Source organism: Salvelinus namaycush, chromosome 27 (assembly GCF_016432855.1).
Source record: "Salvelinus namaycush isolate Seneca chromosome 27, SaNama_1.0, whole genome shotgun sequence".
NCBI classification, from domain to species: domain Eukaryota; kingdom Metazoa; phylum Chordata; class Actinopteri; order Salmoniformes; family Salmonidae; genus Salvelinus; species Salvelinus namaycush.
In genome coordinates, this window is record NC_052333.1 from 8,392,354 (window position 1) to 8,409,669 (window position 17,316).

The window sequence follows — 17,316 nt, forward strand, 5'->3', positions numbered from 1 at the left end:
CCAGGGTTCTCTCTCTCTCTCTCTCTCTCTCCCCCCCCTCCATTCCACAATGTGTCTTCATTCATCTCAAAGAGCACATGGAAAAGCAATTGCGGGAGAAAAAGCCCCTTCCTGCCGGGCGAGGAGGCCTCGGACAGGCGCTGCTGCAGTCTCACGTATTCCCCCTTCACTCCGCGAAACAGGAAATAGCCCTTTATTACAAAAGGAAGGAGAAGAAGAATAAACGGGCAACATTTTTGACCATCCGCCGGTTTGTTTGTAGATAACTTGTGCGCCGACAGAGGGCTGCATGCGACGGGACGGCGAGGAGGAACCCCATCTCCTGTTCCCAGGCAGGGGACTAACTTAACCCAGGCCAAATGGGCCAGGACCACCGTGGTTCCACTCATGCGGGGCAGCAGCAACACCGTGACCACACAGACTAGAGCAGACCGGACGAAGGCTTAAAAGGCACACCGGCTAGTCTCGGGTCACACCGGCTAGTCTCGGGTCACACCGGCTAGTCTCGGGTCACACCGGCTAGTCTCGGGTCACACCGGCTAGTCTCGGGTCACACCGGCTAGTCTCGGGTCACACCGGCTAGTCTCGGGTCACACCGGCTAGTCTCGGGTCACACCGGCTAGTCTCGGGTCACACCGGCTAGTCTCGGGTCACACCGGCTAGTCTCGGGTCACACCGGCTAGTCTCGGGTCACACCGGCTGCTGGAGGAAATTATCAGAATGACAAGATGGAACCAGTGATGATGTTTTCCATTTCCTCTGTCCTCTTGTCGGACGGTCCGTAAACCCTAAACTCTTACAGGGGTTGAAGACAGTAGATCCTTAAATAAGGGGAAACTTAAGTTGAGGGAGGGGAACACACGGAACATCTGTTTAATGAAGAGGATAAAGAAAGAGACTCATTCCATCTCTCCATAGAGGAGTATTCTGACACTGTTAGACTGTGTAGGTGAGGCTAATGCAATCAGTGGAAGGATCAGGTCTAGGGTGGGATGAGTTTCTGCCTCTCCCTCAATGGGAGCTGCTCTCTGGAACACCTCTTCTTGACTCCCTGTGGTTGACTCTACTTGACTCCCTCACTCTATCCCTCCTCTTCACCCCCTCCCCCCTTCCTCTCCACACACACCGACCCCCCCCCCCCCCCCCCCCCCCCCCCGACCCCTGAGTCATAGTACCACAGACACCTGCGGGCTCCGGCTCGCACACATGGATGCCCCCCCACTATGGACGAAGTGACTTGAATCTGAAACACCTCTGTTTAAACAAGCCCCGAGTCTCTTAAAAATCCCTCTGGTTTTTCAAAAGCTCTGCTGAAGTCTCTTTAGAAACTAAATCAAGTAAGCAGTTTTGATTCCAGTTGTGTCCTATATTATTTCACAGGGCATTAAACCCACCTCACTCTCTTTTAAAAGCAAAGCCCTTCCCAAGAACAATATGGCCCCTTCACTCACTACAACACATTCCTCATCCCAGAGCCAAGTGCCAGAAACAGTGTTGGATGGCTGACAGTTTCAAGGTTGTATGGCCTGGCAAATGATCTAAACCACAGGGTTCAACGCTTCTCAACGGACCCTGTAAATTAAATAGCAGAGTACAAAAAATAAGGCTTTAATAGGCCAACATGCAAATAAGGAAGAAAAATCTCCGTCCTGCAGATCTCCTGCTTGGTTGTGGTGGCATGAAGCACACGACTACATCATCATACGCTGCTTCTGAGCTCACTTGAAAAGCAACAACATAAAAAGTACTGTCTGTTTTCAACCCAATAATGAGAAACGAGTGGAAGCCAATCTGCTGAGTCTCTAACTACAGACAGACTGGAGGACATGTTGACCAGACTGCAGGGATCAGAACAGCAGTGTAATAGGAAGCACTACAGCAGGAACACATGATGTCTCATCACCTTGTACTATAGCAACAACAATGCATGGTGGTTAGTGTGTTTCACTACAAATCTGCTAAATCTATTCATTCAAATCAATGAAATTGTCCCTTGTTCTTTTGTATTCTGTTTGAGCCTCAGACAGAATGCATCTTATTTCTAGAGTATGGGACATTAGAAAATGTGTGTTTTCTCACTGGTGGACATGCCATGGACCAAATATCCGTACAAACTTTGAGGACAATTAATATGCGATGGTTCTGAAAAAGCACATTACTCCAACCAACTCTGTACTGGGTAGGTAAAGAATAGCAGTTCATGGCCTTGAGTGCAAATGATCAGCTTATTTGTACACCAAATCCCCAATATGTTAGCCATCCAAATAGATCTAGAAGTGCTAGTCAAATGACGACTCAAATAAAAAAAAGAGGCCCAGTGGAAGACAACAGATTGAGTGACAAATGCAGGGTTTGTCTCAGCAGCATTTTCATGATTGGGTATCAAGTCGACTGAAGTTAAAACAATGACCTTACCTCTTCATCAGAGGTGTCGTGTTCATACTCGTCCCCATGCTGAGTGGTGATCAGTCCCTTCTCTCCTCCGTCATCCATGGCGACTCCCTCACCTTTATTCATCTTCCTCTTCTGCTTTGGTGCAGTTTTTTCGTCTGGCTGCTATGAAAACAAGACACCAAGGAATGACATTTAGAGTTCATAGCAACCGGTTGCTATGCAAACAAGTTCTGGTACATTTTTTAAGTGCTGGGGGAATGACTTCCCTGCTTGGTGCTGTTAAAAGCATTTTTGTCTAATTATCTAAGAATAAAAAAAGTTATGCGTGACAGCCAATCAACTCTGTCAGACCTGTAAGTAAAATAGAAGCAGTTTAAGGAATTAAAACTTCCTGCAGGCTTGAAGGGACGACTGATTACTTGATGCCCTTAATGGATCAATGACAGTTTCCATGTTTTAGGATTCACATTTATTTACACAGCTTCCTTTGAATGATTCTCTCACACACACACACACACACACACACACACACACACACACACACACACACACACACACACACACACACACACACACACACACACACACACACACACACACACACACACACACACACACACACACACACACACACACACGAGGAGCAGTCACCAGAAAGGCACATCCTGTGTGAGTGGAAGGCCAGCGAGGATGGAAGGATCCAAGGACCCACCACTGGACGTGCTTTACTGTGAGCCATCAGTCACACAGACGCAGAGCCGTCAAAGGCTCTCTTAACAGGAATGAGGGGATAGAGGGATGTAAGGCAGGGCGGGATGGATGCATGGAGGGAGGAAGGGGGAATTAACTGCTTTGAGACAAGGAGATAGAGGTATAGAGGGAGGGATGAAGGGAGAGAGAGAAGTTCTTTGAGGTTGCAGTCTCATTTCCCTAGAGGCAGTGACAGGCAGGTGAGTAACCTGCTATGATTTATGCCTCCTATGGGTCCTGGTATCTCTTGGCCTGCAGCTCTAAGTGAAACACTTCCTCCCTGATGCCTAGTTAAATCCCCATCAAGACAGAGCTGCCTGGGCCCAGTTTTAATACTAAATGCATTTTTACACCCAGGGGATTTCAGTCAGACCTGAGTTTCGCTCTGCTGTAGCCTCCTCTTGAACTGAACAAACAAGGTGAAGTGGGGTTTGAGTAGGAGGCTGTTTAAGAAAGCCAAGAGGGAACCTTGTTTACTCCACAACACAGAAGCCAACGCTTGTAAAATAGCAGACCAGATAGAAGAGTGGGGCTTCCTGACTACACTACAAGTCTGTTGGAGGATTACCAAGCTAATCTGTTTACTGTTACAGGGATGAGGAGATTGCGGGGCAGGGAGAGAGTGAGACCATGACAGATGACTTGTCCAGATGATGTGCGACAGATCAGCCAAAAGAGAAGGGCTCGCAGAGTGGATCATACAGCTTGAAAACAAGCAGTGGACTGGACATCCAGCTGAGCTTGGCCCGGAGCCCATGTGACCACAACCGCCGACGAGGATAAAATGTGGGAGAGAGGCTGTGGACGGGAAGGCACTGCACGGAGTCAGTCAGGAGAGAGAGAGAGGCTGAGGACGGGAAGGCACTGCACGGAGTCAGTCAGGAGAGAGAGAGAGGCTGAGGACGGGAAGGCACTGCACGGAGTCAGTCAGGAGAGAGAGAGAGAGGCTGAGGACGGGAAGGCACTGCACGGAGTCAGTCAGGAGAGAGAGAGAGAGGCTGAGGACGGTAAGGCAATGCACAGAGTCAGTCAGGAGAGAGAGAGGCTGAGGACGGGAAGGCACTGCACGGAGTCAGTCAGGAGAGAGAGAGAGAGGCTGAGGACGGTAAGGCAATGCACAGAGTCAGTCAGGAGAGAGAGAGAGGCCGAGGATGGGAAGGCACTGCACAGAGTCAGTCAGGAGAGAGAGAGAGAGAGAGAGGCTGAGGGCGGGAAGGCACTGCACGGAGTCAGTCAGGAGAAGCCAAATGCAAAGGCCATTATTTCCCCCCATAATTAATGCTCTTAGGGAAATTCAAATGAACGTCTTGACACTCAAAATGTATTGGCGTACCTTAGGGTTATGGCTGGTCATTTACAAAATCTATGAAATTAATCATTTCTGGCTTGAATCTCCTGCAGGCCTTTTGGTTCCGAGCACATTCACACACGCGGGCCGCACACACCCACGTGTAAGCCAACACACAGTAGTTCAGACATACACTCTCCACACATTGGCCAACAACTTGTTTTTAACGCTCCAAAGCGGACGCAAGCAGGCCCCAGGTTCCCCAATACCATGCTGCATCCTTTGAGTTACAGGGTGAAGCCTGAATGGATCCATCAGAAGGCCTTCACGTCCCATTCACACTTCCACTTAATTGGGAGCAAAACCCAAACGATAAGCCCACCTAGGCTCCCTGTCCCTGGCTTGGCCTGCTGCAGCACCTCCATCCAGAGAGAGGGGTCATCCTGGGGTGAACTCTGCTACACAACCCTCACACAGGGCCCAGGGACAAAATGGCAAAACTTAGCGGGGGTGGGATTTGTATTAGCGGGGGTGGGAGTTGTATTAGCGGGGGTGGGAGTTGTATTAGCGGGGGTGGGAGTTAAGTGTTTTAAGGGACTAAAATCGAGTAAACAAAGGGGATGCACTTTGTCTTGTTGTCCGGGATACCATTCCCCCATGTCCACCATCAATTTGACCCCTGCGCTCACATCCCTCCACCTTTCCAAAACTTTAACGGCTGGTGGATGGAGGAGACATGTGTAACCCACGGTGGAAGTGGCCCAGACACGTCTGAAGACCAGAGCTCCTGCGTGGGTGCATTAGGAGCAAAGCCTTCCTGGTTACTGTAAGATGAGCCCCCCCCCCCCCCCCAGTCAAAGTCTCCCCTTTCCTCCCCCACTCTAACCCCATTTTAATCGGCATCTCCCACCCACTCACACGCCGAGAGCGCGGACCGACTGGCCGGCCAACGGCAGAGCTGGCCGGCCCGATCGAAGTGAGCTGGCCGCAGCCGGCCGTTGCACCAGGGGACTCTCCCAGGGACCATAAAGCCTCCAGCAACCACATTAACTTCTGCCTGGTGTGTTGAAGGCCCAGATTCTTTATTCACAAGAACAGGGAGGAGAAAAGAGAAACAACAATGAGTCTGGATGGATAAGAAAGCTGCAGCAGGGAACAGATGTTCCCTGCTGCCAGAAAACAGCACATGATGATTTCAAGGTTTCAAATTTGTTCCAGTGTGCCTTTGCAATAACATAATACAATTATTTTTGTTTTAATTTTGTTCTTTGTTTGCGTCTCTTGGCATTGCCAAACTTACATGCTGACCAGACCTGACACGTCGCATGCGCGAGCGTCGCAAAATAAATTTAGAAATCCATGTTATTCAATTATTGCACCCACACTGCCAACGAGCGTCTGCGACGCAAAGGGCTAAAGTAGAAGTCCTTCCTATTTCTGACGCAGATTGCGCTGAAAGTCCTGCCTCTCCCATATCCTCATTGGTTTATAGAAGCAGGTACCCACGTGCCATCTTCTCATTGGTTATACCCACGTGGGTGATTGAAAGACGAACTTTGTTGCCGGTTGTCGTGGTAATACAATGAAAGTTTAGATGCGATCAGCATATAAATTCAAAGATGATAAAGCCTGGAAGGAGGAGATGACTAGAAACGATTTGGTTGGCCGTTTTATGTGTGGATTAATTGTCGGAGTAGAGGTCCTTGTGCATTTCAGGTAAAATAACAACTCAATGTTTATATCCCAGGACAAATTAGCTAGCAACAGCAAGCTAGCTAAATAGGACAAATTAACGTTAGCTAGCAAGTGCAAGCTAGCTAGCTAAATTGCCATACATGTTTAATGCTTTTCAACCTGTCCCCAAATTAATGTCATTGGTTCAGACTTTGTTTTGATATTTTAACCTGCGTGTCGTGATCGCGTTTGGTGTGGGGGGGGGGCATACATTTATGCACGATAGCACACGCGCGCAGCCGGTTTGGGTTCCGTGTTACTTGAAGGACTGCACACTTAAAAACAGCCAAGACCCGTGTTTGATTTGAGTGATGCATGTGGTGCTAAAATCTGCATGGCAGTAATAAAATAAAACAGTAAACATGTTGTCCCTGATGAATGAGGCCCCTCGTACCAACCATTGTAATTTTGTAAATGACGGCTCTCTATTGCAAGACGTATTATTCACCCAAGTTGTCAAAAATCGAGCCAGTGGTGTCTGAGATATCGCGGCGGGTTAGTTAGCCTGTTGGGGATGAGGGCGCTGTTTAGGCTATTTATGCTAATTGGGTACTTTTTTTAAACGGCTTCCCACAAAATCCTTGATCGTACAATATGCATATTATTATTATTATTGGATAGAAAACAGTCTATAGTTTCTATAGGAGTTGAAATTTTGTCTCTAAGTGGAACAGAGCCCATTCTACAGCAATTTCCCTGACATGGATTCAGATTTCAGAAATGTTGGCCACTGTTCTGAAGTCAGTTAAAAGGGCACTGATTTTGCTATGACTATACGGACACTTCTTACGTCTTCCCCTGGATGCCTTTACGTGATGACGATTCCAATGGGGTCGATTGCGCGTTCACAGGCCCTACAAATGAAAAAACCCTGAAGCTAGTCATTCTTTTGGAGCTGCGTCATGCGCCTAGAGGACACCGGCCCGCACCTTTTCCAAGCATTAGTGAAGGGGGTAATATTACTCGGGTCATGTTTCTACTCGTTATGGGAGTTAAAAACATCATAAGGTAGTTAATTTAAAGCGTTTTATAGCAATTTATATCCGTTTAGTGCGATTTTGGGACATTTATTTTTGCAACGATGTGAATAGTTGGGCACGCTTTTCAGTTCATCCCGAACGCAGTTGGCATTTCCACATGGCAAGAGGACAGCTTTCCACCAAAAGACGATTTCTCCCAAGAAAGGATCCTTTGCCCAAGATACTGATGGAAGAACAGCTCAAGGTAGGACATTTTTATTATGATAAATCGTGTTTCTGTCGAAACATTTTAGTGGCTTAGGACGCCATGTTTTTTGACGTAGCTTCGCTTGGCGCAAACTGTATTGAAAAGTAAGGATAAATTAAAAAATGTAATAACGCAATTGTATTAAGAATTAAATTGTCTATCAATCCCTGTCCACCCTATATTTTTTAGTCACGTTTATGAGTATTTATGTATAAGAGTAGATCACTGTCTAAGTGGCGCAAGGACATTTTCTGACCAGCTGAGCTACATTTCACATTGTCTAACCATGATTTTGGTGGCTAAATATAAACATTTGCGATCAAACTGTATATGCATGTTGTAATGTGATGTTACAGGAGTGTCATCGGAAGAATTCTGAGAAGGTTAGTGAAAAAATTAATATCTTTTGGCGATGTTGACTTTTATCGCTCACTTTGGCTAGAATCAATGCTGGGCTGCTATGTGGTATGTGCTATGCTAATATAACGATTTATTGTGTTTTCGCTGTAAGACACTTAGAAAATCTGAAATATTGTCTGTATTCACAGGATCTGTGTCTTTCGATTCGTGTATGCTGTGTATTTTTACGAAATGTTTGATGATTAGTAAGTAGGTAAACACGTTGCTCTAAGTAGTTTTTCTATTCCATTTGTGACGGTGGGTGCAATTGTAACCTATGCCATCTACCTGAAATATGCACTTTTTTCTAACAAAACCTATCCCATACCATAAATATGTTATCAGACTGTCATCTAATGAGTTTTTTTGTTGGTTAGGGGCTATAAATATCTTAGTTTAGCCGAATTGGTGATGGCTACTGGTGTTGGTGGACAAATAAAAGATGGTGGATTATGCTAATGTGTTTTTAGGTAATAGATGTACATCTTTACATATTGTGTCTTCCCTGTAAAACATTTTAAAAATCGGACATGTTGACTGGATTCACAAGATCTGTGTCTTTCATTAGCTGTATTGGACTTTAATGTGTGAAAGTTAAATATTTAAAAAAAATATTTTTTTTGAATTTCGCGGCACTGGTTTTTCAGTGGGGGGGGGGGGGAAGTGCCGCTAGCGGCACACTCATCCTAGACAGGTTAGACTCATATCCCTGAGCATGTGTGCAAAATTTCAGCACTCGGAGGCAAACGGATCAAGATATATAAACATCCACCCATTATAGCGCCACCATGTGGTTGATATGAATGCTCTTGCATATGTTAAGTCTTGACAGCATTTGCAACACAATTGTTACAATACGAATATCTTTGACTGATTGATTTGCCAGACCACACCTTCGTGAATGCTTATTGATCAACAGCAGCCATGTTGTTTTAGGTACGAGTCTGAGAACTTTGAACCAAAATGCTACATCAAGTTTCGTGCAGATTGGTCATTTGGTGCCAGTAGGATAGCGTTGTGTTTTTCACAAAATTCTAAATGGTGGAAAATCCATCATTGCGGACCTTATTATGAGTCACGGAGGCAAATTTGTTCCTTGTGAGGAGAGGGACCTATGTACCGAATTGCATGACTTTAGGTCAAATGGGGTGAGGGACATGACCTTTCAAAGTTTGTATTTTCAAACTCTTGTTATAGCGCCACCATCTGGCCAATCAGTGTAATTTTCATCTCTATGGAAAGATGCATCATTCACCCAAGTTGTCAAAATCAGGCCAGTGCTGTCTGAGATTGCACATGCGACTAAAGAATGAACGGAGACAGACCCAGTCCCCTCCCTGATTTCATCGTGGGGGACAATAAACATAATTGTAGAAGTGAGACTGGTCAAAAAGTTAAGAGACAATGAAGGTGTTGGGAGGATAAGCTGACGTAATACAATGCAGTCATTCCAAGCCGTTTGCATGACAGTTGGAGATTTTTGAACACACCAGACAGAACAATGAGCTAAACATTAGCTGATAAATATAGCAGCTATCCCAGGAAGTCCCAGACACCTGCCCTCTACCTATTAACCCTATCCATTTCCCCTCCCATAGTTGGAGTGGCTACATCTCAATTTGCAAACCACTTCTGACAGAGGACTTTCTGCATTTGAAGATGGAGTCAGAAGGAGGGTAGACGCTACTATGGCAGATGTAGGCTTTACAGTAGACTGGCAAGAGAATAGAGATCGATAGACACCTGCCTGTTCCTGATTCCAAAGAATGTAATAAATACAACTTCCACTACGGGGTAGTAAAGAGTCATATCTATTAAATCCACACAAACTGATAGATATTTCATCCAGTGTAACTGGATGATGGATATTATTATATAGACTAATCTAGAGTTGTAGACAAATGTGAGTTGATGATCATGAAAAGCTTTGGGAAAAAATATTTGATTTTATTGCAAGAGCAAAAGTCCTTTATTAAGACAAGAAAATTAATTCTACTTAAAATAACCAAAGTAAAACAGTCACATTTTAGTAAAATGTGACTAATGTGTTTTACTTTGGTTATTTTAAGTAGAATTAATTTTCTTGTATAGAGAGAGAGCTATACACATACACACTACATGACCAAAAGTATGTGGACACCTGCTTGTCAAACACAGGTAGCCTAGTGTTTAGAGCGTTGGACTAGTAACCGGAAGGTTGCAAAAACGAATCCCCGAGCTGACAAGGTAAAAATCTTCCGTTCTGCCCCTGAACAAGGCAGTTAACCCACTGTTCCTAGGCCATCATTGAAAATAAGAATTTGTTCTTAACTGACTTGCATAGTTAAATAAATGGTTAAATAAATATTTTTTTTTTTAAACATCTCACTCCAAAATGAATATGGAGGAGTTGGTTGCTCTCTTTGCTGCTATAACAACCTCCACTCTTCTGGGAAGGCTTCCCACTAGATGTTGGAACATTGCTGAGGGGACTTCAGATTTCATTCAGCCTTCCAGCCGGGGAAGTTTCCCATCCAAATGATGAAGGCAAAATTAGCAGCAACGTCTATCAGGTTAAAGGAGGCGCACTGGCCCCCTATTGATATTTTTCTCAATGTCTACATCGCAGCGAGCTTATTGAGATTGGCAACAGCACTCTTGGTGGCATCGTAGTGTTGTAGGATCACTGGTTTCTGATGCTCGCCCTCAACCTTGGTGTCATGGTGCCTGGTGGACAGCGCCTGTACGGCCATGCCTGGTGATGGAACGTGGGACACCAAGGTAAGCAGCGCACGGAAGCCAAACAATGAACTGTAGATCTGTCTGCCATGGTTAGCCTTCATCGTCTCTGGAATGTGTGGTGTGCTGGATCTAACACTGCCGATGTTAGTCCACCTTTAAGAAGCTTTTCAGCTAATGGTACAGCTGTATAGTTCTCTGTGGTGATATTTCACTTTTGCACCAAGGAGCCACAAGCCCTTGAGAACTTACTTAGAGCGACTGCGTGTCTTTCCATGTGGTTTGCCGAGGTATGCCTCTACTTTGAGGGTAGCTCAGGCCTGGGGTAGCTGGTCTCGGTCGCAGTTCCACCAGATCTTTATCACATTTGTCAGGCTTCAATTGGATGCTTTGTCGGGAAACTATATCAACCTCCGAAAATAAAGAGCTGCTTATCCACACAGATCTGTGCCAGGAATAAGATATTTTTGGTAGCTGGGCTACAAACATGCTCTAGATATCCATGAAAGGGGCAGGCTTGTCTGCTGCAATTCGTTCATGCCTCGTTGCTCTGTCGTCAAACCTCATAATGCGTTGGAACCTTTCCAGGACATAGTTGCCGTAAACACTGGTCTGCCGTCAGCTTCTGACCAGAGGGAAGTTTGAGTCTCATTTATGCACAATCCTGCTATAAATCAAAAGCAATAGGCTGTCATTGTAAATAAGAATTTGTTCTTAACTGACCTGCCTAGTTAAATAAAATGCAGACGTAGATTTTTTTCAGGGATGGCTCTTATTCCGGTCATGTATTCTTTATTTAGCTTCCGTTTGTTTCAAGCGCAATCGTGTCAATCATCTCTAAGGTCAGAAACAAATTAAACGATTCTTCAACTGCTTTGTAATATCTGGTTGATTTAGACATTTCTCTGCTGCTGCACACCTTTGACCTCCACACTGTGCCATTTCTGTCAAGATATGATGTTTCATCACCATGCTTTTAGCTGCAAGCCTTTATTGCTACCATGGCCTTTGACCCCAGCACTCCACTCTTCTCGCCCCCATTCAGAGCGAGCCTGCAAGGGTGCAACTTCAGTGCCACTATACTCAGAAGTCTTTGAAATATGATTGAAACCACTCCCTGAATTGTCCTGAGTGTTCCTGCTGGCATTTTTTACTGAAAATAAAACATTGGCGTCACCCAAATTTACCTTGAAGAGTGGAACTCAAGATGAAGGTAAATATTTTAGCTTTAAAACAGATTGCCCCCATCCACCTAGCATAATGTGTTATAAAAAACACTTTAAAAATATCTATTAACAAATATAAAGGTCATTTAGATTTTTCATATCGTTATACCTGGCAAATAACATTTCAGTATGTCAGTAGAGCATATGATGAGCTCTACTTCTGCAGCTGATCGTCTGTCGGCTCAAAATTAAGTGACACACGTCCCCTCCCTTGAGGGTACATGTCACTGGATATTATGTTTATGTAGTAACCCAAGGGTGGTTTTGACTGTGGGTCAAAATTTCCTGAATGTATTTCTAGCATTTGATATCCACATGGATTTATCAGACAAAGATATGTATGCCTGGGTGGAAAATGTCACTCGCGGGTCTAACGAAATGGCTACCATTCCTTGATAACTCAAGTATAGGGTGGAGAACATCTTTCAATTTTACAGTACATTTCCTGCAATCCTACACATTTTGCCATGGGGTGGAGAGAAATCTTTGCGGTTTTCAAGCTAATTTCCTGCAATTCTATAACTTTTGCCATGACTTATGCCATGTTAATATGATATCTGAGTGAGAGTGACTAACAAAATCAAATGGGGGGCCCCCTGGAAGTCAGGGCCCCTGGGCATGGGCCGGGTCAGTATTATATAGTTTAGACAACTGGCAAGTTTAGATAGCTGGCAAGCCTAACTTACCAATCTAAAATGTTTGGCTGACATGGCTAATTGAGTGACTATCAATGACTGACAGAAGAAAAACAGCTTATAAACAACCACATTACTATATTGCACCTTGTGTATTCTACCATTCTACCTCTCAACAGTGAGTTAAGACTAGAGGTCGACAGATTAATTAGGGCCGATTTCAAGTTTTCATAACAATCGGAAATCGGTATTTTTGGACACCAATTTGGCCGATTTAAAAAAATATATATATTTACACCTTTATTTAACTAGGCAAGTCAGTTAAGAACACATTCTTATTTTCAATGACGGCCTAGGAACGGTGGGTTAACTGCCTTGTTCAGGGGCAGAACGACAGATTTTTACCTTATCAGCTCGGGGATTCGTTTTTGCAACCTTCCGGTTACTAGTCCAACGCTCTAACCACCTGCCTTACATTGCACTCCATGAGGAGCCTGCGTGGCAGGCTGACTACCTGTTACGCGAGGGCAGCAAGAAGCCAGGTAAGTTGCTAGCTAGCATTAAACTTATCTTATAAAAAACAATCAATCTTCACATAATCACTAGTTAACTACACATGGTTGATGATATTACTAGTTTATCTAGCGTGTCCTGCGTTGCATATAATCGATGCGGTGCCTGTTAATTTCTCATTGAATCACAGCCTACCTCGACAAACGGGTGATGATTTAACAAGCGCATTTGCGAAAAAAAGCACTGTCGTTGCACCAATGTACCTAACCATAAACATCAATGCCTTTCTTTAAAATCAATACACACGTATATATTTTTAAACCTGCATATTTAGTTAATATTGCCTGCTAACATGAATTTCTTATAACTAGGGAAATTGTGTCATATCTCTTGCGTTCCGTGCAAGCAGTCAGGGTATATGCAGCAGTTGGGGCCGCCTGGCTCGTTGCGAACTGTGTGAAGTCCATTTATTCCTAACAAAGGCCGTAATTAATTTGCCAGAATTGTACATAATTATGACAAAACATTGAAGGTTGTACAATGTAACAGCAATATTTAGACTTAGGGATGCCACCCGTTAGATAAAATACGAAACGGTTCCGTATTTCACTGAAAGAATAAACGTTTTGTTTTCTAAATGATAGTTTCCGGATTCGACCATTTTAATGACCTAAGGCTCGTATTTCTGTGTGTTATTATGTTATAATTAAGTCTATGATTAGAGCAGTCCGACTGAGTGATGGTAGGCACCAGCAGGCTCGTAAGCATTCATTCAAACAGCACTTTCGTGCGTTTGACAGCTGTTTATGACTTCAAGCCTATCAACTCCCGAGATTAGGCTGGTGTAACCGATGTGAAATGGCTAGCTAGTTAGCGGAGTGCGAGCTAATAGCGTTTCATTCGGTGACGTCACTTGCTCTGAGACTTGGAGTAGTTGTTCCCCTAGCTCTGCAAGGGCTGCGGCTTTTGTGGAGCGATGGGTAACGATGCTTCGAGGGTGGCTGTTGTCGATGTGTTCCTGGTTCGAGCCCAGGTAGGAGCGAGGAGAGGGACGGAAGCTATACTGTTACACTGGCAATACTAAAGTGCCTATAAGAACATCCAATAGTCAAAGGTATATGAAATAGAAATGGTATAGAGAGAAATAGTCCTATAATAACTACAACCTAAAAGTTCTTACCGGGGAATATTGAAGACTCATGTTAAAAGGAACCATCAGCTTTCATATGTTCTCATGTTCTGAGCAAGGAACTTAAACGTTAGCTTTTTTACATGGCACATATTGCACTTTTACTTTCTTCTCCAACACTTTGTTTTTGCATTATTTAAACCAAATTGAACATGTTTCATTATTTATTTGAGGCTAAATTGATTTTATTGATGTATTATATTAAGTTAAAATAAGTGTTCCTTCAGTATTGTTGTAATTGTCATTATGACAAAAAATAATAATAATAATTAAATTTAAATTTAAAAAAATGGCCGATTAATCGGTATCGGCTTTTTTTGGTTCTCCAATAATCGGTATCGGCGTTGAAAAATCATAAATCGGTCGACCTCTAGTTAAGATCCCGACGGAGTTCCAAGAAAACAATATGACAATTTTACTCTGACATGTCCGCGACCCATACTTTACGAAAAACTGATTTAAGTAAGTAGCATACTTTAGCGTGTTAGAGTGCTTCTTCCTTACATTGGAGAAATCAACACTCCGAAATCCACCATTTCAGCCAGAATGTTTAGTGTGCTCTGAGCACTCGGAGAGAAAACAAGATTTTACCAGGTTAGTTCAAGTAAGGAAATCAGTCGATTTAAATAAATTCCTTAGCCCCTAATCTATGGATTTCATGACTGGGAATACAGATATGCATTGTTGGTCAGAGATAACTTAAATAAATAAAAAAGTAGGGTCAAATATAAGAAAATCAGTCAGTATCTGGTGTGACCACCATTTGCCTCATGCAGCGCGACATCTCCTTAACATAGAGTTGACCAAGCTGTTGATTGTTGTCTGTGGAATGGTGTACCACGCCTCCTCAACGGCTGTGCGAAACTGCTGGATATTGGCGGGAACTGGAACATGCTGTCGTACACGTCAATCCAGAGCATCCCAAACGCGCTCAATGGGTGACATGTCTGGTCAGTATGCAGGCCATGGAAGAACTGGGACATTTTCAGCTTCCAGTAATTGTGTACAGATTCTTGCAACATGGGGCCGTGCATTATCATGCTGAAACATCAGGTGATGGTGGCGGATAAATGGCACAACAATGGGCCTCAGGATCTCATCACGGTATTTCTGTGCATTCAAATTTCCATCGATAAAAATGCAACTTGTGTTTGTTGTCCGTAGTTTATGCCTGCTCATACCATAACCCCACCATGGCGCACTGTTCACAACGTCGACATCAGCAAACCGCTCACTCACCCACCATACACACTATCTGCCATCTGCCCGGTACAGTTGAAACCAGGATTAATCCGTAAAGAGTACACTTCTCCAGCATGCCAGCGGCCATCGACGGTGAGCATTCGCCCACTGAAGTCGGTTACAACCCTGGTGAAGACGACAAGCACGCAGATGAGCTTCCCTGAGATGGTTTCTGACAGTTTGTGCAGAAACTCTTCGGATGTGCAAACCCACAGTTTGATCAGCTGTCCGGGTGGCTGGTCTCAGACAATCCCGCAGGTGAAGAAGACTGATGTTGAGGTCCTGGGCTGGCCTGGTTACAAATGGTCTGCGGTTGTGAGGCCAGTTGGATATACTGCCAAATTCTCTAAAACGACATTGACCTCCAGTAACTTATGGTAGAGAAATTAACATTAAATTCACAAGCAACAGCTCTGGTGGACATTCCTGCAGTCAGCATGCCAAATGCACGCTCCCTCAAAACTTGAGACATCTGCAGCATTCTTGTGTGACAAAACAGCACATTTTAAAGTGGCCTTTTATTGTCGCCAGCACACAGTGCACATGTGTAATGATCACGCTGTTTAATCAGCTTCTTGATATGCCACACCAGTCAGGTGGATGGATTATCTTGGCAAAGGTGAAATGCTCACTAAGAGAGATGTAAACAAATTTTAGCACAACATTTAAGAGAAGCTTTTTATGCATATGTCAAATTTCTGGGATCTTTTATTTCAGCTCATGAACCCAACACTTTTTGCGTTTATATTTTTGTTCAATGTAGATGTATTTTGCAAGCACACAAATATGTCACCTTGTTGAATCTGGAGCAGCCAAGATACAAAAAGTAAAGTCACAAAATAAAATAGATTCCCGCACAATGTTGAACGCTATCACAGTTTATTGAGTGCAAGGTCTGATAAAGTCAAGACCTTTAGGTCAAAACGTTTGCACTCAAACTGCCTTTAACTTGCCTAAAGTTTTTCCTGGCAAGGTCACGTGGTCAGGAAAAACTCTGGACCCTACTATATTGCTTCTGTAAAAGAAATAAGACTCCCATATTCACCGTAGGTGTATTCTTATCTGTTGCAAGCGGTTCAGTAGCTGTTTCAACACCACTACTCTTCGTCAGAATCTCATCAAGAATGACAGCATCATCATCATCATCTTCTTCATCATCCCCTTCTTCAGCATCCTCTTCTTCATCGTGGCTGTCACTCCCAGAGTCTTCCAGTCCAGAGAACATACTCTCCTCGCTATCTGAGAGGTCTGCATCTTCCTCCTCCCCAGCCTTCTTCTCAGTGACATCTTTGTCAAATATGGGAAGCTGAAATATCAGAGAGAGAAAAACAGACACATACAGATTTGATGGGCGAAACATGAATGAGTAAGCACTTTAACGGATACAAAATTAATATAGAATCTTCGAACGTTAGCTAGTTACCTGACCCAAGTGATACATTGGCAATAGCACAAGGATGCTTGCTAGCTGATTAAGGTGAGACAGACAATTAGCTAGTTATTATTTATACAAAAACATCCATACTTATTTTATTACCAAATACATCAGGGGGCTGTGATTAACACACAAAAGTTAGTTCGGAAAAAAACGGCAGTGTTTTAGTCTGCACATCCACATTTTCCTGCATAGCCAACGTGTTAGCCTAGCTAGCTGGTTAGCTCCGAATTACAAGTTTTAGCTAACGTTACCCTTTTACCGCATATACATTTCAGAAATACTTTCGTACCTGGTCCTCGTCCTCTTCAACAACTCTTTTCTTCGCACTCTTTTCTTTAGCTTTACTCATGGTGCCGTTTTTCTGTGATTCAAGATTCACCGTACGCATGCTTCTTGAACGTCAACAGCCGAACATGTGGGACTCCGGTAAGAGGTCAGAGTTGAAAGTTGAACGTCTGTTTTAAAACTGCGGTTTTCTAGAACGATTATAGAAATATAGATTATATTATTTTTTGGAACATAACAACATACTTTGATACCTAAAGTGATTCAGCCTAAATACG

General features: G+C 43.8%; 1 protein-coding gene across 2 annotated transcripts in view; it reads right to left on the minus strand.

Moving 5' to 3' along the window:
* Positions 1–17,167, minus strand: part of LOC120022682 (ribosome biogenesis protein bop1-like) — an 88,000-nt gene extending 70,833 nt beyond the window's left edge. The window contains exons 1-3 of one of the 2 annotated variants that reach the window (XM_038966666.1): positions 17,043–17,167; positions 16,361–16,621; positions 2,416–2,553 (exon numbers count right to left, since the gene is read on the minus strand). In XM_038966666.1, the coding sequence (XP_038822594.1) occupies positions 2,416–2,553; positions 16,361–16,621; positions 17,043–17,141 (498 nt within the window). In that variant the 5' untranslated portion in view covers positions 17,142–17,167. Of the gene's footprint in view, positions 1–2,415; positions 2,557–16,360; positions 16,622–17,042 lie in introns of both variants that reach the window. The other variant, XM_038966665.1, reaches the window with a different exon arrangement.
* Between the last annotated feature and the right edge of the window lie 149 nt (positions 17,168–17,316).